The sequence below is a fragment of the Rhamphochromis sp. 'chilingali' genome (assembly GCF_963969265.1).
Source record: "Rhamphochromis sp. 'chilingali' genome assembly, chromosome: 4".
Lineage (NCBI taxonomy): Eukaryota > Metazoa > Chordata > Actinopteri > Cichliformes > Cichlidae > Rhamphochromis > Rhamphochromis sp. 'chilingali'.
This window is the reverse complement of record NC_137948.1, coordinates 39,260,817-39,285,550: the sequence shown is the minus strand read 5'-3', so window position 1 is coordinate 39,285,550 and position 24,734 is coordinate 39,260,817. Positions and strand designations below refer to the sequence as shown.

General features: G+C 39.5%; 1 protein-coding gene across 1 annotated transcript in view; it reads left to right on the top strand.

The window, feature by feature from the left end:
* Positions 1-22,978, top strand: part of hoga1 (4-hydroxy-2-oxoglutarate aldolase 1) — a 30,315-nt gene extending 7,337 nt beyond the window's left edge. Inside the window, exons 6-8 of the mRNA XM_080880712.1 lie at positions 5,142-5,238; positions 14,366-14,499; positions 22,693-22,978. Coding sequence (XP_080736838.1) covers positions 5,142-5,238; positions 14,366-14,499; positions 22,693-22,842 — 381 coding nt within the window. The 3' untranslated portion in view covers positions 22,843-22,978. The remainder of the gene's footprint in view (positions 1-5,141; positions 5,239-14,365; positions 14,500-22,692) is intronic.
* The last annotated feature ends 1,756 nt before the right edge of the window (positions 22,979-24,734 follow it).

Genomic DNA, 24,734 nt, shown 5'->3' with positions numbered 1-24,734 from the left:
TGAGAAGGATGGAAGAAAATAAATACAATATGTTGAAGGTAAAACCCGAGGTTTCAGTACATCTAGTAGTTTAGTAGCTTGTTTGTTCAGTCACAGATGCCCAATTCAATCCTGCTTAAGACATTTCACAGTCTTTCCTGATTGCCAATCTGAAATCTGATTTAAATGTTTGAAAAGGCACTCGACTCTTTCGAAGAGTTTCTGTTATTCTTGTCATGTACTTAAGTTATTGACTGCTTTCACATATCCCCTCACTGGCATTATTAAGGTTTCATTTCATCTTACTTCATCTTCTTTAATCTGATTCCTTCTGCCTACACAGTGGGTGTTTTACTAAGAGTCTGTGTGTCTCCTGTGTACGCAAAATGTGTGAATCTACTGAGCAGTATGATGTCATTGCTATCTTGGCACGACAAACCTGTCTGCGCAGTCCAAACAATTATCTCCTCTAAGTGGAGTAATTAAAACAACAATATTATTATTTATCCCAGTAAGAGAGAGTTGGAGGCAATTAAAGTCACGTCTTAAGAAGCCATGGACACTCAAATAAGACATAATGAGACGTAACAAATCTTTTCATCTGTAGTTATAAAAACGTTTAATGGATTGAAATGGAATCTTGCCATGCTGTCACTGAAATTCAAACTATGTACTGTCAGAAAAGTAACAACTGGATGTGATGAGGGTTTAATGGTTTTTTTTAATACATTTAAGATAGAACCGTCAACAGCTTTAACTTTAAAGCTGATGATAGTCACAAAGTTTCTACATTAAAATTCAATCAAAGTTGCTTGAGTCCTTGTGACCATGTGATTGCTGATAAATCAAAGGGGGTGCACTTCGGGATAGGAAGTAGCTTCTTAGCTTGAGATGAATCTGATACCGTTAAAGAAAGAAAAAAAGAGTAAAAATTTAAATTTTAAAAAAAGCTCTTCTTTGTTTAAATGTATATAACTGACGCAGATAAGCGATAACTTCAACTTGACATGAATTGTGCTTTAGTGGCAAATCTACGTTGTAACGATGGACACAGAACACACAGCTATGTTTACCACCTATAGGTATTATTAAAATTCAATCTTTCGATGCCTTAATCTTTCTGTACATATTACGTTCTTACAGTCCTTATTTTACAAAGATGGGGTTTGAAAGAAGTACAGTGGAACCCCATTTAACGAAAAATTCAAGTTACGAAGGGACTTAACGGCAATATTTCTGCCCGTGTTACGGCAAAATGCCCGTGTAACAAAATCCTCTGGCTCTGATTGGCTGAGCCCAGAATGCCTACAATGCCCAGAATGCCTTCCGAATCATGTGACAACCCCCTTGGCTTTCGTACTTGCGCTTCGCTGTTCCACTTGAACGACGTATTGTTGTTGCAGTTAGAAATTAGCCTATAGCCTATCGTTCACTCAAAAGGCACGATGGGTGCTTCAGCTTACGAAAATTTTCAACTTACGAATTAATTTCGTAAGTCGGGGTTCTACTGTATCCATGATTGTGTTCTCCGTTTACATGAGTATTTTCAGTATTTTCTATTCGTTCTACATCCTTCTTGCTGCACATGGGCGCATCACTTGGTGTGCTTAACTTTTATACTCTTCTTTTTCTTTTGGAAACAAAATTTAGACATCAGTATTTGATTGTGGCTGTTTCTTCTTTAGTTTGTTAGACCACAAATTATTTTCAGGCTTTGACAAGTACCTATCAATAGTTAGCAACATGGCTAATGCTAGCAGTATTTTCTCTCACCCCAACTGGTCCCAGCAGATGGCCCCGCCCCTCCCTGAGCCTGGTTCTGCCTGAGGTTTCTTCATGTTAAAAGGGAGTTTTTCCTTCCCACTGTCGCCAAAGTGCTTGCTCATAGGGGGTCATTTGATTGTTGGGTTTCTCCCTGTATGTATTATTGTAGGGTCTACCTTACGATATAAAGTGCCTTGAGGTGACTGTTGTTGTGATTTGGTGCTGTATAAAAAAAAAAAAGAAGATAGAATTGAATTGAATTTCTATTTTATAAGCCAATGCAAAATTGAAAGAACCTCAGAGATGTATTCCTGTGGTATGCTGTGGCTGTATGATGATGCTAAGTTGGTTAACAAGCAGATAAGTCTTACTGATGGAGTAAACATAAAGCTAGCTTTCTGTTATGAAGCCCCTTTAAGCCTAAAGATCTCTTCACTGAGTATTTCATAGGTGTCAAACTCTGGCCCGCAGCCTAATTACATTTGGTCCGCGAAGCCATACCAAATTACTATTAGAGCTGGCCTACTGGTATTATACAGCTAATATATATATATTTTTAGTATTAAGCTTTGCTTGTTCCATATTCAGTTTTTCAGCAAAACATGTTTAAGTCCATAAGAAAAGATTCATTCTGATATCTAGAGAAATAAATATATTTCAATAAATATTAACGTTAGCCCGCGACTTTGTTCCAGTTTTGAATTTTGGCCCACTGTGTATTTGAGTTTGACACCCCTGGAGTATGTACTTGTACCAGATTAACCCTTGATCTGTCCTAACTCCTATTACTCTCTTTTCTTTCTTTTTCTCTTTCCTCTGATAAAGCGGCTTTTTGCATCTGCCATGCCAGGTAATCAAAGATATCAATCAGGGTCTCTGACATTAAAACTACACATATATATAGGCTATATCTATACATAGTTTTTTTTACACCCATTATAAAGAAGAAACATAATTAATTTCATAATAAAAGGTTAAATCAAAAAATGCTATAAAATGAGCTGTAAAGTAGTCCAATGTTTGCAATATATATATATCAAAATAAATTGAAAACATTTTTATACATAAAGTACATAAGTACATCCTAGTACATTAGTTTATTTGATTTTTTTACATAACTGACCAAGAACATATTTGATTGTGTTTAAAAAAATGTCTTCATATAAAGCTGATATACAATATATGACCTCATATTTCATAGTCATTTCCATGTTGATAAAAAAACAGAAAAAGGGCGCTTTTATAACACCTGTAAATCCATTCAGTGAGAATCACAGGTACGAGATTAAGAGCCAAGTGTTAATCGGCACAGGGTATGGGGTGAGCTGCTTCATTCAAAGATCTGACATGTATGATCTTGACTTTGTTATTGAAAGCTGTTCTGTCATCATGTTCAGATCTTATGAGAGCTCGAAGGCCTTCAGAATAAAAGGCTATGGATATTTTTTAGTCTGACCCAGGTTTAAAAGATTTCTGAATGATCTGAAATAAAGCATAAAATTATCTACAATTGACATAATTTTCAGATGAAATTAGCGGCAAAGTCAGCCCAAGAGTAGAGTGTTTGATGCAAAAAAAAAAAAAAATCTCCAGAAACCTTCAAATTGTGTTAAGGCGTCTGCAGGCAACGACTGGAAGAGATGTCAAAGTTCATATATCTGCAATCAGAAAGAGACTGCACAAGTTTGACCTGCGTGTGAAGCATACCAGAAAAAGTCTTTGCTATCCAAAAAGAACATCAGAGCAAAGCTCTGCTAGTCTGAGGCTTTTTCAAGCAATATGCTTTGAATGGACTGTTAAAGATAGAACTGTTTAATCGACAGGAACAGATTTTATGAGGATGAGAAGAAACTCATGCCAGCTTGTAGCCACTGATTTAAGCATATATTATGCATTCTGTCAAAGACGCTTACTAAAATGTGAAGTTATCTGTGTGAAAGTTGAAGTCGAACCAGAAGTCACTCTTTCAACCACATAACGATCCTGAGCACAATAGAAACACCACCAAGGAATGGCTCAAAGCAAGTAAATTGAGGGTTATGGAATGGCTGATTCGAAGCCCAGATTCAAAGCAGATTGAAACATTGAAGAAAGCAGTGTGTGCATGAAAACTCTCAAACATTTTGCAAGTGAAAGTATTTGCCCTTTTGAACAGCTAAAAGAAGCCATCTATGCTGTCGGCATGACTAATAGCTTGTGAACACAGTTTTTTTTTTCTTTTTCCTCAGAAGAACGTCTGAAAATCTCTACATGTTGATATTTCTATCAAATAAAATATAGAAAAAGCATGACTATTTTGACTATATTAAAGAGACTTTTTTCTGTTATTTTCAATCAGATTCATGGATATGAACCCAAACAACATTGAGCTCTGCACCACATTTAATAAGTTCCCCAGCAAAATGAGCTGAATAAACAATGAGCAGTTGTTAAGCTAGGGGAAAACAAACAAAGTGACAGGCATAGAGATTTCTGACATTAATAAGGTAAGACCTGAACCTTTAACAAAAGCTCCAGCAGATCAGCCACCTGTACAGCTCATACTGCAGAGGGTTAAATCTCCCCATGCCCTCGTGTTAGATCATAGGCTAATGACAATAATAAGAAGGGTTAAAAGAAAAGAAAAGAAAATGACTGTGTTTTAGGGCAGACTGCAGCCTTGCAGCAATTTTGCTTTTCCATTGAGGACCTGCCTCTAAATAGCCAGAGTGCCCGAGCCTTCAGGAGGCCAGCAGGGGCTCCTGCAGCCTGCCTGACTGACTGATCAACTGCAGTCCTCTTGTTTGAAATTAATAATATGGAGAAACTGATTGGCAGTCTCTGGTTAAAAATAGAAGCTTCTTGGTAACACGGATGGAGGGTGTGGGTTTTCCCTGTGGAGCGTTCAGCTTCATGCACAGAGCAACCACAGAGTTGTCTAATGCTCCCTTTGAACACTTCAGGTTATTTGGATTCTGCACTTCATATCTGGATTGACAAAAGAGAATTAAAAGAGGCGAAACAAAATGGGGAGCTCATCAGTTATTCATGAGCTTCTCCCATCCTCCGCCTCCTTCTGCTTCCCATCTTTTGAAGTTCATTCCTCTTTTTTAATTCTCACTTGGGACTTGTCTGTTTCCCTCTCTCTCCTTCTCCTCCCCCTTCTGTTTTGGATCTTCAGCGATCCCCTCCTCTAAAAACCTCGACCATGTGTAGAGACTGTGCTTCTCTCAATTCAAGCGATTTGTTTACCCCTGTGAGATGTTGGGTTTGTCGTCTCTTGTGACAGCCTCCCCTGGGATTAAGAAACTATAACCGATATTAGTCCTGCTGCAAAAAGAGGAGTGATAACAATGAAACCATTCTGATTTTTACTTCCTCTTCCCCTTCTGTTTATTTTTTTTTAACTTGTTCTGCAGATCACACGGATCGGCCTGATTGTCCATAAAACCAAGGCGCAGGATTTCCAGGTTTTAGCGGGCTCGGCTGGGTTTTTAATGGCAGCCTATTGTGTGGGTAAGAAATCTAATACAAGGACTGCTGTTCCTCACAGAGATGCACTGGCACCATTTACTTGTTAAAGTGAAAATATAGGAAAAAAGTGGATTTTAGGTTCCTTTTTCCACAAGAACAAGTGTAAAAACACTAATAATAATAATCATTTATGAATATTTGTTTCTGATAAAAGATCATCTCTGCTTTCTGGCAGGATTTGACTACATCTCAGGCCACTTAGACTTACTCTATATGTGTTTTTTTCTTTTTAGGACTGTTGCTATATCAGATTATTGGTATGTCGGTAAAAGTATCCATTTCTGAGATTTTGTTACAGCATATGAAATAATATTGTGTTACATAGGATGGTAGCATGTGTTAAGAAAGTGATAGGAAAGATTTTTAGAAAATGAATTAAAAATGATTGAAGAGATGTGCGAAAAAGAACATTTCTCATCGTTTTCTGTGTTTTTAACACATTTCATGTTTTTTTTTAAACCAGAATTATCTTCTCTACGACATCGTGACTCTTCTGTGGATGAAATTTGCCCATTGTGTTTTTCAGGGAAGAAAGTAATTTATATTTGTGAGAGACATATAAACCTGTCTCAGTCAGAGTTTTCTAGGTTTGTAGAGGCGTAACCTCAAAAACACCGATAGATAGAACTTTATTAATCCCACAAGGGAAACTGTGCAGCAATTAGACCACACGCTAATACAACAGGAGACAAATACAAAACAGTTAACCTATCCTTTTTAATAAGAATGAGCCAACACAAACAGACACTGAAAATACACAGAAGCTGCAACAATACAAAATCACTTGTGCATATTTTAGCTAGTACTTCAGTATTTAGCAGTAGCTCTGTTTCCTTTTGTCTCTCGCATCCATCTTCCCTTTGACCGTGCATTACTCCAGGGACTTGTCTAACATATTGTGCAGAGAGGCAGGTAAGTACTGGATGCCTTGCAGAGTGAGCGGGAGAGAGGGCTATCAGCAGCATGCTGTACAAGTGTCTTTGAGGTGCACACTCACCCGCTACAGATGAGAGCATGAAGTCTACTGCATCATCAGATTAATGACTGATGTGTGGATCCTCAGAGGTCCTTCCACTCATTCCTGCTTTTTAGAAATATGCTGCTCAAATTCAAGACAGATCAAAGGGAGCTCGCCCTGTCTCCCTGATTGTCCTGGAATTACAGTGCTGACGCCATACGTCCTAAACATGCTCATACAATAAATTCCTAAATCACACAGTAATGGCTTAAAATGGGATGTCCTTGTTATTTGTCCTTATTTAACACTTGTTATTGATTTCTAATTGATTTATTCTACTTTCCAGCTAGTACAGCTGCACTTTTCTGCCCTCCCTCAGCATACAGCTGCACAGCCACATAGAATTTGAATAGTTTGTGTCGATTACAACACAGGAAGACGTTTAAAACTGTTGTAAAGGACCATAAATAAGTGGTCAATAATGATTACGGAAAATCACAAAAATAAGATGAGATGCCATATGTGGAGCAACTTCCTGATAAGCAGGTCTGAGGCACACAAGCTCCTTACTACCACAGACCTGGAAAGAGGACGGGCAAACACAAATACACAACCATTCAAGCCCACAGAGAAAAGGAGGCTATCGCACAAAGGAAAGGGAGAGGAATGAGAGGCGAAGCTAGGTCTCTTAGAGCATCTGGATGCAACACATCTGACAGGCAGGGGAGAAAGGCTGCATGATTCATTATACGTGGCTTGCAAAAGTATTCGCCCCCCTTGAATTTTCCCACATTTTGTCACATTACAGCCACAAACATGAATCAATTTTATTGGAATTCCACGTGAAAGACCAACACAAAGTGGTGCACATGTGAGAAGTGGAACGAACATCAAACATGATTCCAAACATTTTTTACAAATAAATAACTGCAAAGTGGGGTGTGCGTAATTATTCAGCCCCCTGAGTCAATACTTTGTAGAACCACCTTTTGCTGCAATTACAGCTGCCAGTCTTTTAGGGTCTGTCTCTACCAGCTTTGCCCATTCTTCTTTGCAAAACAGCTCCAGCTCAGTCAGATTAGATGGACAGCGTTTGTGAACAGCAGTTTTCAGATCTTGCCACAGATTCTCGATTGGATTTAGATCTGGACTTTGACTGGGCCATTCTAACACATGGATATGTTTTGTTTTAAACCACTCCATTGTTGCCCTGGCTTTATGTTCAGGGTCGTTGTCCTGCTGGAGAGAAGCACCCCCAGAGCACGATGCTGCCACCACCACTTTTTCAAATCACTTTCAAATCACTTTTTTTTTTTTTTATTGTCACATCACATGTGCAGGCACACTGGCACAGCACATGCGAGTGAAATTCTTGTGTGCGAGCCCCACAAGCAACAGAGATGTGCAAACACAACAACACAAACGAGCAAAATACAAGAATGGCCAACCTGAAACTAATAAATATATGTACAATTTAAAATAGTGTATGCATTTCTGGATGTGTATACTAAATATTTTCCTACGTGTGTGTGTGTGTGTGTGTGTGTGTATACACATTTTTACAAATTAAATAGTAAAAAAAAAAAAAAAAAAAAAAAAAAAAAAAATATATATATATATATATATATATATATATATATATATATATATATATATATATATATATATATATATATATATATATATATATATATATATAATAATAATAATAATAATAATAAAATATATAAAATATACAGATATACAGAATACACCATATTTGACAGTGGGGATGGTGTGTTCAGAGTGATGTGCAGTGTTAGTTTTCCGCCACACATAGCGTTTTGTATTTTAGCCAAAAAGTTCCATGTTGGTCTCATCTGACCAGAGCACCTTCTTCCACATGTTTGCTGTGTCCCCCACATGGCTTGTGGCAAACTGCAAACGGGACTTCTTATGGTTTTCTGTTAACAATGGCTTTCTTCTTGCCATTCTTCCATAAAGGCCAACTTTGTGCAGTGCACGACTAATAGTTGTCCTATGGACAGATTCCCCCACCTGAGCTGTAGATCTCTGCAGCTCGTCCAGAGTCACCATGGGCCTCTTGGCTGCATTTCTGATCTGCACTCTCCTTGTTCGGCCTGTGAGTTTAGGTGGACGGCCTTGTCTTGGTAGGTTTACAGTTGTGCCATACTCCTTCCATTTCTGAATGATCGCTTGAACAGTGCTCCGTGGGATGTTCAAGGCTTGGGAAATCTTTGTGTAGCCTAAGCCTACTTTAAATGTCTCAATAACTTTATCCCTTCATGGTGTTGTTGCTCCTAATATTCTCTTAGACAACCTTTGAGGCTGTCACAGAGCAGCTGTATTTGTACTGACATTAGATTACACACAAGTGCACTCTATTTAGTCATTAGCACTCATCAGGCAATGTCTATGGGCAACTGACTGCACTCAGACCAAAGGGGGCTGAATAATTATGCACACCCCACTTTGCAGTTATTTATTTGTAAAAAAATATTTGGAATCATGTAGGATTTTTGTTCCACTTCTCACGTGTACACCACTTTGTATTAAGATAAGATAAGATAACTCTTTATTGTCATTGCACAGTCATACATAGTACAATAGTACAATGAGATTGAAAAACTGCCCTACGTCGGCACTACATATAACACAACACGACACGATATGACACATCACAACGCAACACAAACAACACAACACAGTATATTAACTTAGTAATAAAAAAAGAAGAAGTGTATGTGTATTGCACACTGTTATTATTGCACATTATTGGTCTTTAACGTGGAATTCCAATAAAATTGATTAATGTTTGTGGCTGTAATGTGACAAAATGTGGGAAAGTTCAAGGGGGCTGAATACTTTTGCAAGCCACTGTATATGTAACAGTTAACCCAGCTGCAAATTACAGATAGTTAATATAATCAATAATATTGTATTGTAACACTTTGGCTTAAAGCAGATGGTAGCAATGAACTAAAACACTGAATTCATACAGAAACACAAAACAACTGTGAGAAATGTTGCTTGTCAGTGTTGCTTTTCTAACCGATCTCACCAAATGATGGATGTAACAGCTGCTTTGTGTGTAGTACGTACACAGTAAAATGCCCACCATTTTATTGTGTGTCCAGATTCTAAGTGTTCCAAATCTACTTTCACAAACATTCGACAATGTGCCCCAGAGGCATTTGCTACCTTCTGCTTAATAGCCCACAGTATGCTTTAGAGCTGTGAAAATTACAGTTGTTTCACTAATAACACAAAATGACAAATTGCCCCTAGAAAACAGTAAAAGGCACAGGCTTGTGTATTTGACTCGTAAGCTGCGTTTCACATGAACCAACCAATCAGGACTCGAGTAACTGTGCCATTGTTAGCAAGAGTAGGAACAAATCAGCTGGAATCTGATTGGATCATCAGAGGCAGAAGGCAGAAAAGATTTCAGATATTTAAAAACTGAAATAATTGAAATTGAAAATGTCCTATTGTTACACTGTCCAGTAGGGGACACAGTGTTTCTATGTAAAGCCACATTGAGATGAGTTTTTATTTTATGCTTCAGCTTTCACGTTAAACTTTATATCTGACTTTCATGACTCTCACCTTTCCCTCCGTGTAAGGTTGCTCAAAGCCAGTTTCTGAAAAATAACCCTGGACAGCACAGCAAGCAAACACAGGAAACTCAAGGAACCATGCAATCATGTCTATATTTTTCACAAGTTGTTGAGCCTAAATCCATATTTCTTCAGGATCAAAGAGCCTGGAAGCACAAAAGGGTTATCTGCATCCAACATTCAAGACACCAGCCCTGTGGTATCTTCTTATTTATATCTTAGCTGTGTGCAAAACACCTACAAACAACAACAACGTTACTAGTTACTCTCTGCCCCATCAGTTTTTTGACACAACTATTTAAAATAAATCAATTTGGTGTTTTCTCACCCAGTGGAGAGGCACATAAGCTTCACTAAATTGTAAAGCAGCAGCAATATCAAGTAAAGTACCTTCTACCTTTTTCATATGCTGGCCACGTACAGTGTACTGTAAACTCGGATTAGATGACACACCTGGGAATGGACATCAGTATGATGCTCAAGATGCTCAAGAACCTAATGAGTCATGTTCTCCCACCACCAGCCCCGTCAAACACACTAATACACAGACACACACACTCCCTCTCTCCGACGGTTCTCTGATCTTTGGTCCTTGACATGTTGTCATATATACAGAATTTGTCTTGTGAGTAAACGTGTGCGTGAAAGTGATGAAGGCAACACAGAACGAGTTATATGAGAAAGTCTCCGCACAATTTATTTTTTTTGTCCAAATGAATTCTGTCAGTAACCCTAACAAAGAAGCATGTCGGTCCGTTTTAAACTTTAAAGAGACAGGACTGCTCACATCTAAATCCTCCATGCATGGGTTGCATGCAAACATATTATATGCTCTGCTGGCCATAGTTTCTAATTCTGCTGACTTTTAGCTATAGAGACATAAAGTGAAACCATTACATTGTTCAACTGAGTTTGAATCCTCATTAAAAATATTACCTTAGCACAAGTAATAAAAAGAAAGGATCCAGCTCCAATTGTGAAGATTTAACCTTCTTTTTTAGCTTCAGCAAACACTTTTCCCACCATCTAGCCTTGATTGCTGAACCCTCTCTAGCTTGATAGAGCGCCGCGCTAAAGAATGGAGAGCACTAAGGTGGAAGAGTTTAGATTTACAGGTCAAAAATCATTAAAGGATAATCTGCATGAATAAGAAAAACACTACTTACAATTTTTAATTGAACATTAATAAAGTCACCATTAATTGAAATGGTGACTTTATTATAGTAAATTTTAATTAGTGTGAAACGCACATTTCATTGTGGATCGTTTTCACTGTGACTTAGTCTGCATCAGTTTAGCCTTCAGTCCTTCGGTGGAGAAGCTTCCCCTCGCAGGCCTGCTTGTCTGTCTGTCAGCAGCCAACAGCAACACTAGACACACAGTTGTTGCCTGGGTTATCTATGTGGAAAAAAAAAAACAACTAATGAAAACAGAAAAGTCAGACAACCATCTCTAAAGTGATCATTGCCTTGTACTGACATACAATTGGAATGGAAAATCAGGACAGCTATACAATCAGGACAGTGATATATTAAAGTTGATATACTGAATGTTGGGTTTGTTCATTTCCATTTCTTTGAACACTAAATTCTACCCACAGATGCTATATTTAATATTTAAAACCCTCTGAAGGGGAAACAGAAAGAGACACGCGGCGATGTGGTGATGGAGAACACTGGCTCACAACTGATTGGGTGCTAAATATTTATTAGAGCTTTACCTTCACAGTCAGAGCCCAGACTGTCCACTAGCCATCAATCTTCAACCGTCAGCAACACGGAGACGAGCAAATTGCTTTATATGCGGACTAAACGCTGCACCGAGTGACTCCACACACAAAACGTGTCAAACATAGTTTAACAACAAGCTGTCAGCATACCATCTCACTCCTACATCAGGTTAGTTTGCAGAAATCTGAAGTGCCTATTGTTGACAACCTTTAAGGATTATGCTTGCAGCTAAAGACATCATTATGGCCTTAGTGTTTTCTGAGGTCTGAACTAGCGCCCCCCAAAAAGAAGGTTGCTTCTAGACTATTAATGAAAAATGGTTGCAGTGAAAGTATCAAGTAGTCAAAGAGAAAAAGAGAGAAATATCTAAAAAATATCAATTTCGTGTTGGAGATTATTTTTTCTCCCTTCTAATAATCCTGTCACACTTCAGACTTTACTCTGTAACTACTGCAAAAAAAAAAAAGGTCTGATATGATAAAACTTGTGGAAGTTGGCAGATCTGCTTTTCTTTGATTTTTGTCATAATTGCAAACAGGAAGTTATATCTGGCAAAAACTATTCTGGTTTCTTCCCTCTTTATAGATGAGGATTTTACAAACTAAGAGTATTTAAACTCAGAGGGTTAAAAAGATATCTCCTTGCATAACAGTTCCTAAAAAAAGAGATGAATGGAAAAGGGAAGAAGAAAAACTAATATATATATATATATATATATATATATATATATATATATATATATATATTTATTTATTAGGGGTGAAACGATACACAAAATTCACGGTTCGGTTTGATACTTTGGTGTCACGGTTCGATATTTTTTCGATACAAAAAAAATGTTCATGCATTTTTAATTTGTCATTTATTAAAATTATAAATATATATATTTTAACTCAAAAGTACAGTTTTTAAATTTAACCCTAACCCTTGTGCGTGTTTTTTATTTTGACAGCGAATGCGCACCTGCGGACCACTTATGTGCAGCCCTGGTTATTTAGCTCGTCATATCGCAGCCACAGAAATTCTTTTGTCCATGAAACCATAAAGCTGCACTTTCTTTTTGCCTTATAGTCTGATTTGTCATAACTTCTCCGTTTTGTGGTAAGCTTTTCTTTGGCTGTCACTTCTTCACCCTGACCTGTCTTATTTGGCTCAGCAGAACTGAAATGCTTTTACACACGCACTCACATAAGCTCAGCGATTCTCTGCGCGATCAACCTCTCACATGTTTAAGCTGCGGGAGATTTCACTTGTCATGTTTGCATAGTAAGCTAACGATTAATAAGACGATGTCAGAGGAATTGGTGCACAAATTATCATCACTCACAGATCAGTGCTGTCGCTCTCTATACACAGTTCGCATGATTGCAAAGTGAAAGCAAAAAAACAAGCGCAAATTCAAACGCGATTTCAATATGTCACACATTGACAGTGGCTCACCCAATGACATAATTACCCAGCTACATTTCTGAAAGAATGCAAAAGCATTGACATATATTTTTCCTTCCTACAATAGCCCGACAGGCAGGGCAGAGATAGCCCCGGGACATCGGGCTAGCGATATTGCGAGCCCTGTATCTGATTGAGGAATCACTCATCTTTGGAAAAGAGAGTTTATTACAGAGAAATGTCTCTTTCCAAAATAAAAGCTATACTATCCGCTTCTTCTGGGCTATATTCTCAGCAGCATATTAAACATATCAGGTCTCCATAAGGAGAATCCTGTGCTAACAGCTGTCTAAATGACTCGGCTAAAGTTAGTAGCATGCTTGTTGTTTTTGTCTTTGCACTAGGATGATGTCGGTGTAAATGTGCAGTCATATTCGTTGTGTTCCCACTAGTGCTTTCAGGTTAATCTCGTTGAAATAACCTTAACGCCACAACACGGCAAATCTCCGTTAACGAGCTACCCTATACAGAGGGGCTAGACGGCCAACACGTTAACGAGCTAACTGCGCTAACACACTAGCTCCCACCCATGTAATTGAGCATTGCATGGCACATCCAACATACTGTTTTACTTTAGTCCATGACTCGCTTACCTTCAGGGTCATACGTCACATGAAAACCAAAACAATTCCAAACGCCAGATCTGAATGAGGGTGGGGGAGGTCCATGTTGTAAGGAGAGCTTAACTTCTGTCTCGCTAGCTTGCCCTGCGCTCTTCCTTCTGACGATGCTGTCTGTGTTGAGCGCTCAGTGAATCTGCGTTCGACTACTCCGCCTAGGCTGCACTGTCGACCCTAGGCGGAGTAGTCAAATGCAGATTCACTGAGCGCTCAACACAGACAGCATCGTCAGAAGGAAAGTTGATAAAATAAATTACAAATTTTGTATTGTTCTTTTTTTTTCTCCCCTTTGGTTTTCTTTCTTTCTCTCCCCCTCTTTCTTTCATTCTTTCCCCCTGTCCTATCCCACAGTCATGTCTGTCCCGTTTGCAACTGAAAATAAAATAAATTCATAATTATAATAAAGGTCAATCAAATGGACCAATATGATGATCCACTTAAAATAAATCCTCTTGGCATCTTTCTTGGCCTCAAGACAACAATTCTGATGGCTATAGATCCAAACGGGACACAAAAAAAAAAAAAAAAAAAATTGAAAAAAATTGTATTGTTCGATACATATGCGTACCGAACCGAAAGCACTGTATCGAACTGTTCAATATCGATACGAATATCGTTGCACCCCTAATATATATATATATATATATATATATATATATATATATATATATATATATTATGCCTTTACCAGTGAAACTTGAACTCTCATCGGTCTTTGATTTGTGTCTCTAGGTGCTATCGGTGGAGTGTGTGCGCTGGCTAATGTGCTGGGCCAGGAGCTATGTGAGTTGGAGCGTCTGTGTGTGTCCGGGCGTTGGGAGGAAGCCAGAGTCCTGCAGCAGCGCCTTATCGAGCCCAATGCCGCTGTGAGTACCATCTGCTGCTCATTGCACGCTTTTATCCACCGCAGACATGAACTCCCACAAATGGTGCCAGACTGGAGGTTTAGTCACATTTCTTAAAGGTAAAACTGTTCTGCCTGAAATACTCTTACTGATTGCACTCTGGGCCAAGAAGACAAACCTGATTTTTTTTTCTCTGCTGTATTTATAGATAATCTGATGTTAAACTCAAAACAAATGTTACTTCCTCTATGAACTATTCATGCAAAGTCCAGTGCACTCAGAAAAAAGCCCGCTCATTCTCAGACACAAATGATTCTTTTGGTTTTTTTAGGTTTTTTTTTATAAACAACAGACACTGACGGCATAAGCTGCTTAAAGTTAACCTTAGCCTTACCTTTGGTTCGTCTTACGCCTGTTAGCACACAGGGCAGCTTATGATCGCCAACAAATACGGTCATTCAAAGCCAGCTGATGCCAACAATGTTCAGATCGTCAGTGAACATCCACCTCAAATGAGCTTTTGGTTGGCCTTTCTTATGTCTACCCATTTATGGAGTCCAGGTCATGGTGGTCTTTGCAAATTGTTCAGGAGATGCAGTGGCTTGGAAAAGTATTCGGCCCCCTTGAACTTTCCCACATTTTGTCACATTACAGACACTTCACCCGTTGCCTACTGGTGGTGGTCAGAGGGCCTGGTGGCGCCAGTGTTCGGCAGCCTCGCCTCTGTCAGTGCGCCCCAGGGCAGGTGTGGCTACAGTGTAGCTTGCCATCACCAGTGTGTGAATGTGTGTGTGTGAATGGGTGGAAGACTGGATGTGTAAAGCGCTATACAAATACAGGCCATTTACCATTTTACCATTACAAACATGAATCAATGTTATTGGAATTCCACGTGAAAGACCAACACAACGTGGTGTACACGTGAGAAGTGGAACGAAAATCATACATGATTCCAAACATTTTTTACAAATAAATAACTGCAAAGTGGGGTGTGCGTAATTATTCAGCCCCCTGAGTCAATACTTTGTAGAACCACCTTTTGCTGCAATTACAGCTGCCAGTCTTTTAGGGTTTGTCTCTACCAGCTTTGCACATCTAGAGACTAAAATCTTTGCCCATTCTTCTTTGCAAAACAGCTCCAGCTCAGTCAGATTAGATGGAGAGTGTTTGTGAACAGCAGTTTTCAGATCTTGCCACAGATTCTCCATTGGATTTAGATCTGGACTTTGGGCCATTCTAACACATGGATATGTTTTGTTTTAAACCACTCCATTGTTGCCCTGGCTTTATGTTCAGGGTCGTTGTCCTGCTGGAAGGTGAACCTCTGCTCCAGTCTAAAGTCTTTTGCAGACTCCAAGAAGTTTTCTTCCAAGATTGTCCTGTATTTGGCTCCATCCATCTTCCCATCAACTCTGACCAGCTTCCCTGTCCCTGCTGAAGAGGAGCACCCCCAGAGCATGATGCTGCCACCACCATATTTGACAGTGGGGATGGTGTGTTCAGAGTGATGTGCAGTGTTAGTTTTCCGCCACACATAGCGTTTTGCATTTTGGCCAAAAAGTTCCATTTTGGTCTCATCTGACCAGAGCACCTTTTTCCACATGTTTGCTGTGTCCCCCACATGGCTTGTGGCAAACTGCAAACGGCACTTCTTATGGTTTTCTGTTAACAATGGCTTTCTTCTTGCCACTCTTCCATAAAGGCCAACGTTGTGCAGTGCACGACTAATAGTTGTCCTATGGACAGATTCCCCCACCTGAGCTGTAGATCTCTGCAGCTCGTCCAGAGTCACCATGGGCCTCTTGGCTGCATTTCCGATCAGCGCTGTCCTTGTTCGGCCTGTGAGTTTAGGTGGACGGCCTTGTCTTGGTAGGTTTATAGTTGTGCCATACTCCTTCCATTTCTGAATGATCGCTTGAACAGTGCTCCGTGGGATGTTCAAGGCTTGGGAAATCTTTGTGTAGCCTAAGCCTACTTTAAATTTCCCTGACCTGTCTGGTTTGTTCTTTGGACTTCATGGTGTTGTTGCTCCCAATATTCTCTTAGACAACCTCTGAGGCCGTCACAGAGTAGCTGTATTTGTACTGACATTAGATTACACACAAGTGCACTCTATTTAGTCATTAGCACTCATCAGGCAATGTCTATGGGCAACTGACTGCACTCAGACCAAAGGGGGCTGAATAATTATGCACACCCCACTTTGCAGTTATTTAGTTGTAAAAAATGTTTGGAATCATGTAGGATTTTTGTTCCACTTCTCACGTGTACACCACTTTGTGTTGGTCTTTCACGTGGAATTCCAATAAAATTGATTCATGTTTGTGGCTGTAATGTGACAAAATATGGGAAGATTCAAGGGGGGCGAATACTTTTGCAAGCCACTGTAGGTGAAGGATGTGTCCTTCTAATTGAAATCACTAAGTAATGGTGTCAGTGTGGTAACTCAGTCCAAGTAAGAGATCTTAAAAATCCTTTGCAGGCTGTGTTGTTGCAGTTTGTTGAGGTTTTGGGAAATGTTTTCCATTGCTCTCCATGTTTCTCATGCATACAGGACAGTGGGCACAGCTACTGAATTGATAAGACATATTTTTGTAGCTGAGTTTAGAGAGGCAGATGCACAGATCAGTTCCAGTCATTATAGTATACTTAAGGCTTTGTCCACTTAGCCGATGACAGTCCAGTCAACCATACTATCAGCAGTGAATAGATTCCAGAGTACTAGAACTTGTTCACCTCTTCTACCTGCCTTTGGTTGATATGAATGAGAATCTGTATATGCACTACCCAGTCTGTAGTCCTCTGATCTGGTTGAGGTCTACAACATGTTTAGCTTCTCTACAAAGCAATCCAACAGTTGACTCACCTCCTTATAACAAAATCAGTAGTGAAGAGGAATAGAAAAGGTGAGAAACACAACCCTGTGGTATTCCAGTTTCAATCTTGTGGAAATCTGTTGTGGCATTTTCCGTGCAGATGCAGCAGCAAGAGCAATGGTAAAGACAGCCTTGTGCTCTTGTAATTCAAGGTTTTATTTGATGATCATTCGCAGGGTAAAGATCTGTTTAGTGCATTAACTGCTTCTGCGAAAGCCAGCTTGTACCTCTTGTAATCGCTGTTATAACTGGACATGATGGAGTAAAAAAATGCTGAGGATTTTTCCAGGGACACAAATGGTACAGCTAACTTAACTAGCTGGCTAACCTTAGCTTGCTACTCTTCTTGCCAGAAAAATGATATCTGAACAGAAACACTGGCTGGCTTACATAAGTCATGAAAGTATCTCAGTCAGTAAAGTAGCAAATGATTTTGTGCAAGAATAAGTGATGTAATTGCCACAAAACACAGGAATGATTAACCATCGTGTTTTGTAATAATCTGCTAGCTGTGACTCCAGGCAGGTACGTTTAGCTTTAACTTGGCTTTGCGCCATGTATATTTATATACATATACAGTGGGGCAAAAAAGTATTTAGTCAGCCACCGATTGTGCAAGTTCCCCCACCTAAAATGATGACAGAGGTCAGTAATTTGCACCAGAGGTACACTTCAACTGTGAGAGACAGAATGTGAAAAAAAAATCCATGAATCCACATGGTAGGATTTGTAAAGAATTTATTCGTAAATCAGGGTGGAAAATAAGTATTTGGTCAATAACAAAAATACAACTCAATACTTTGTAACATAACCTTTGTTGGCAATAACAGAGGTCAAACGTTTACTATAGGTCTTTACCAGGTTTGCACACACAGTAGCTGGTATTTTGGCCCATTCCTCCATGCAGATCTTCTCGAGAGCAGTGATGTTTTGGGGCTGTCGCCGAGCAACACGGACTTTCAACTCCCGCCACAGATTTTCTGTGGGGTTGAGGTCTGGAGACTGGCTAGGCCTCTCCAGGACTTTCAAATGCTTCTTACGGAGCCACTCCTTTGTTGCCCGGGTGGTGTGTTTTGGATCATTGTCATGTTGGAAGACCCAGCCTCGTCTCATCTTCAAAGTTCTCACTGATGGAAGGAGGTTTTGGCTCAAAATCTCACGATACATGGCCCCATTCATTCTGTCCTTAACACGGATCAGTCGTCCTGTCCCCTTGGCAGAAAAACAGCCCCATAGCATGAGGCTCTCTTCCCAGTCTGGTGCAGGTCTACAATACTTTTCCTGGTGTCCTTCGAAAGCTCTTTGGTCTTGGCCATGGCGGAGTTTGGAGTCTGACTGTTTGAGGCTGTGGACAGGTGTCTTTTACAGAGGTGTGGACTCGAGTCACATGACTTGGACTCGAGTCAGACTCGAGTCATTAATTTTATGACTTTAGACTTGACTTGAAAAAATGTTCTAAGACTTGTGACTTGACTTGGACTTTTACACCAATGACTTGGGACTTGAATTGGACTTGAACCGGTTTACTTGAAAAGACTTGATATTTTACCCCAAATATAAAATTTAACATGCATATTATATAGAGATTGAAAATGTGACGTCATTCACGGGTAGAACCGCAAAGGATTCTGGGAACTCGTGGCAAGCGGTACTAGCGCACGCAGGCTTTCAATTAAAATCAGTTATACAGCGATAAAAAGAAACACAAAAATGTCAAGAAGCTGTTGTATTATTAACTGCAATAGCCGGTCGCATGACAGCCACGGGAAGCCGACGGGTAAAGAGATCGGTTGTTATCGGATTACGTCGTTGAAGAGAAATTGTTCGAGCCATGTTTCCGAAGTAACAAAGATGCGACGGATGGCCTGGATTGCAGCCATTCAAAGATCAAATATAACGTCCCAGAACCCTCCAGCTCACAGGTTAGTCTGCTCCAAGCATTTACACGAAGGTCAGTGTTTTTTAGTAGTTAATACGTCATTTTCATAACATAATTAGTGACATAGGTTACAAGCAAGTCTGGCGCTGAACAGAAATTGTCGCGCTATGCTCCTTTATTTATTGTGCATAAATAGTGAATTGTCCTGACACAATATTGCGTTTCGCTTCTGTTATTATGGTACATTGACAAAAACATATACTTTTATTCACAGGATAAAACAGGTTTTTTGTATCACTAATTGCCCAGTACGATTACAGCATACAATATTGTTGTCACTGCTACATTTCTGTGATGCTACCAGAAATTATTTCCACTACTAATTAATTACCGTTGAGCTCAAAGGTCCTATTAATAAACGGTTAAGGAATGTGTATTTATGATGACGATTTGTGAGACTGGTAAACTTATGATACGTACGATGGTCTTTCGTTCTACACGGTGCATTTCAAGGTCCTGTACCCATCCGTCGGTAAACTGTACCTGGGCTTGTTGCAGTGACCTGAAGTTACTAAACTTCATGAGTGTATGCACTCACTCCAAGAACCGTATGATTATAAATATGCATATAAATATGCTAAGATGAGATAGCTGACTTCATCTAACTAGCAAATGTTGTCCAGGCTACGTTGGTGATACAGTTTTTTTTAATGTGTATGATATTTTTGTCATGCGATTTTAAAGCTGGTCCTACAACCGCATCCAAGAATAACATGCAGCTTATCTCAGAACCGTTGGTGAAAATTATTCTTGGAGCTAGGTTTAATTGAGCTGCATTTTAAAGAGGTGCAATTTCACAATTTGTGTATATTTTCCAAGTTCACTATTTTGTCATGTGTTGAGAAAAACACAGATTTTAAAATTACATGGTCTAATATTTACATTTAGCATATAACTGCAACATTATTTTTTCGTTGTTTTTTTTTTAAAGACTCGAAAGGACTTGAAATTCAAAGTTTCAGACTTGTGACTTGACTCGGACTTTTACACCAGTGACTTGAGACTCGACTCTGACTTGCCTGACATTACTTGAGACTTGACTTGAGACTTGAGGATAAAGACTTGAGACTTACTTGAGACTTGCAAAACAATGACTTGGTCCCACCTCTGGTCTTTTATACAGATGATGAGTTCAAACAGGTGCCATTCATACAGGTAACGAGTGGGGGACAGAAAAGCTTCTTACAGAAGACGTTACAGGTCTGTGAGAGCCAGAGATTTTCCTTGTTTGAGGTGACCAAATACTTATTTTCCACCCTAATTTACGAATAAATTCTTTACAAATCCTACCATGTGAATTCATGGATTTTTTTTTCACATTCTGTCTCTCACAGTTGAAGTGTACCTCTGGTGCAAGTTACTGACCTCTGTCATCATTTTAAGTGGGGGAACTTGCACAATCGGTGGCTGACTAAATACTTTTTTGCCCCACTGTATATCTTTGTAGCATCAGGTTAAATGTCAGTTTTGCACTGTATGTCACTCTGATTTGTTCTGAATTGAAGGCAGGTGCTGTTGAGCATGTCTCAGGCTCTGTAAGTGTGCATTAAGGTAAATGTGGTGGTAAATGTCACTGCTCTACAGTCTAAATCATAAAATCATCTTCACTACAGTATGAAGTGGCATGTGGTACAGGTGGATTTCAGCCGTCAAATATAAATCACGAATAGGGAAAATGTCTAAGTTTAAAGCTTTGCAAAGCACAACATCATCCATATGGGATATGCAGTCAGGTCCATACATATTGGGACATCAACACAATTCTAACATTTTTGGCTCCATACACCACCACAATGGATTCCAAATGAAACGAACGAGATGTGCTTTAACTGCAGACTGTCATCTTTTATTTGAGGGTATTTACATCCAAATCAGGTGAACGGTGTAGGAGTTACAACAGTTTGCATATGTGCCTCCCATTTCTTAAGGGACCAAAAGTAATGGGACAGAATAAGAACCATAAATCAAACTTTCATTTTTTAATACTTGGTTGCAAATCCTTTGCAGTCAATCACAGCCTGAAGTCTGGAACACATAGACATCACCAGATGCTGGGTTTCATCCCTGGTGATACTCTGCCAGACCTCTACTGCAACTGTCTCCGGTTCCTTCTTATTCTTGGGGCATTTTCCCTTCAGTTTTGTCTTCAGCAAGTGAAATGCTTGCTCAATCGGATTCAGATCAGGTGATTGACTTGGCCATTGCAAAACAGTCCACTTCTTTCCCTTCAAAAACTCTTTGGTTGCTTTTGCAGTATGCTTTGGGTAGTTGTCCATCTGCACTGTGAAGCGGCGTCCAATGAGTTTTGAAGCATTTGGCTGAATATGAGCAGATAATATTGCCCGAAACACTTCAGAATTCGTCGTACTGCTTTTGTCAGCAGTCACATCATCAGTAAATACAAGAGAACCAGTTCCACTGGCAGCCATACGTGCCCACGCCATGACACTTCCAGCATGGCGCTGGAAGTGTCATGGCGGTTCACTGATGAGGTGGTATGCTTAGGATCATGAGCACTTCCTTTCCTTCTCCATACTCTTCTCTTCCCATCACTCTGGTACGTTGATCTTGGTCTCGTCTGTCCATAGGATGTTGTTCCAGAACTGTGACGGCTTTTTTAGATGTCGTTTGGCAAACTCTAATCTGGCCTTCCTTGTGGTGAACCCTCTGTATTCACACTGGTGGAGTCTTCTCTTGATTGTTGACTTTGACACACATACACCAACCTCCTGGAGAGTGTTCTTGATCTGGCCAACTATTGTGAAGGGTGTTTTCTTCACCAGGGAAAGGATTCTTCGTTCATCCACCACAGTTGTTTTCCATGGTCTTCTGGGTCTTTTGGTGTTGCTGAGCTCACCGGTACGTTCCTTCTTTTTGAAAATGTTCCAAACAGTTGTTTTGGCCACGCCTAATGTTTTTGCTATCTCTCTGATGGGTTTGTTTTGTTTTCTCAGCCTAATGATGGCTTGCTTCACTGATACTGACAGCTCTTTGGATTTCATCTTAGCAGTAGACGGCAACAGGTTCCAAATGCAAACAGCACACTTGAAATTAACTCTGGACCTTTTTTCTGCTCATTGTAATTGGGGTAATGAGGGAATAACACACACCTGGCCATGGAACAGCTGAGAAGCCAATTGTCCCATTACTTTTGGTCCCTTAAGAAGTGGGAGGCGCATTTGCAAACTGTTGTAATTGTCACTGTCCACCGTTCACCTGATTTGGATGTAAATACCCTCAAATAAAAGCTGACAGTCTACAGTTAAAGCAAATCTCGTTCGTTTCATTTGGAATCCATTGTGGTGGTGTATAGAGCCAAAAATGTTAGAATTGTGTCAATGTCCCAATATTTAGGGACCTGACTGTATATGAAGACTGATTAAAGCTCTGTGTTGCTAGGTGACTAGGAAGCTGGGAGTTCCCGCTCTGAAGCAGGCGATGGAGTGGTTTGGTTTCCACGGTGGCTCCTGTCGATCACCTCTTCAGCCGCTCACAGAGGCCGAGAGTCAGCAACTGAGGCGGGACTTCTCCTCCAATGGGTGGCTGTAAAGGGACCTAGGCGGAGCGAGAGTGCATGTGTGAGCGAGGTCACTATGTGTGGACCTATTAGCTGTTGGTGTAATTATATCATAAAGGGAAAACACAGCTGCCCATGAAAATAAATAAATAAATAAATAAATATTCAGTTCTGTCCACTGTTGATATTTATTGAGCCAAATCCAAAAACCTGCAAAAAACTCCCTTACATTAAAATAAATGTATAAATCAATTAATCCAACTTCAAAGTTCTATTTGGTTTTTGTTCTTCTTTTTCTTTGACCTGGACTGACAGAAATTTTCTTGGCCAATTCCAATTTTTCTCCAAGTGCTCTGCGACCAGTACTGCGACTGATTAACTGAAAACGAGTTGCTGTACACCCGCGTGTCCCTGATATATTTTAACTTTCCACGTAATAGCAGGTGCAGAATATATTGTATAACAAAACAATTTTTCAATTATTTTGACTATTTTGAGCCATTACTAATACCGAGGCTGCTAGCTTCTGGCTGATACTGAGCTTTGTTAGCTTCTGTAAAAAGTTCAACTGGCTGAGGTTGATTTAAGTGTCTGCTTAGGTTTGTTGTAACAAACATTGTCGTGGTGGTCCCCCCGTGGTTTACTTTACCAGACTTTGTGTACATATATATGTACACAATGTTATATAGTCTATAAAATCTACACCATAAAACATGTAGCAGCTGACATTACAGGTAATGGATCAAGCCAGCAGAAGCCAAGCAGACTCAGGAAGAAAAGTGCCTCTGGCAGTGCAAGCCACCACTTTAAGGTGTTTATACATTAAAACACTACAAGTATGACAATGTACACAAACCAGAATAAGAAGCCAGTGACAGGCAATTAGCTGCTGATCTTTCCTGTTGTTTTTATCATGTGATCAGTTATTTATTTTCATATTTTGCTCCACTAAAGCAAGAGGACAAGTGGACGTAATAAGAGATTCCAAACTAAACCTCAGCCTTACACAGGGAAAAATAATACCCTCATATTTTAGCCTGTAACTGTTATTTTTCTTCTTTCAAGGAGGTTTTGTGATTACTCTGTCTGATTTGTTTTTTTGTCCATTTGTTAGAGTTGTTGCACAAAAATTATTTCCATGAAAATCCTGCCAGGGGTCGCTCGATGCAACTTATGGATCCCTTCAAATCTTTACGTATTAAATTGAAATAGGAAATATGTCAGCCATTGTCTTAATGTTCCCAAGATACCAATAACTAACCTGGATTGGTTCATAGCGAGGAGTGGCTTTTCAGCCTAGTGTAAAAAGTAGATGTATAATTGTGTATAATTGGCGTGTAATGCATTTGGCAGATCATGACCTGTTTGACTTAAGCTTTGAAATGTGGGACTTGGACCTGGAACTCTTTAGTCAAGACTCATGTGTAACTTAGGAAACAATTACTTTGTCTAATCGTTAGTGGATGCGTAAAAATACAGAATTTGTAGTCTCACAGCAGTAGACAGTAAATGGAAATCACCTGACAGTGGAGTAAATATGAGTTATTTAATCACAGTATTGTCTGTTTTGTCATTAGAAATACGGTGGTCTCACAGGGCATGCATTTTATACTTTGGACATTTGCACCTACTGCAATGGCAGAAAGTCATTTGTATGCATCAGCCTCATTAGTTTAAGATGCCCTGTAACCTAAAGGTAATTGTCATGTAATTACAGCACAGCTTTGGCATGCTTTGACCTCAGGAGATGTCTTATTATTCAGAATACCTCTGTAGAGCTATTGTATGGAAACTAAAAGTACAGCCAGGCCACTTGTAACCTCAGGCTGAATAACACTGAAGCCTCCCAAGGTCTTTGAAAAATAAAAAATTTGGAACAGAAAAACTATCACATCATTTGCTCTTATTTAAATCAGTCATGTAT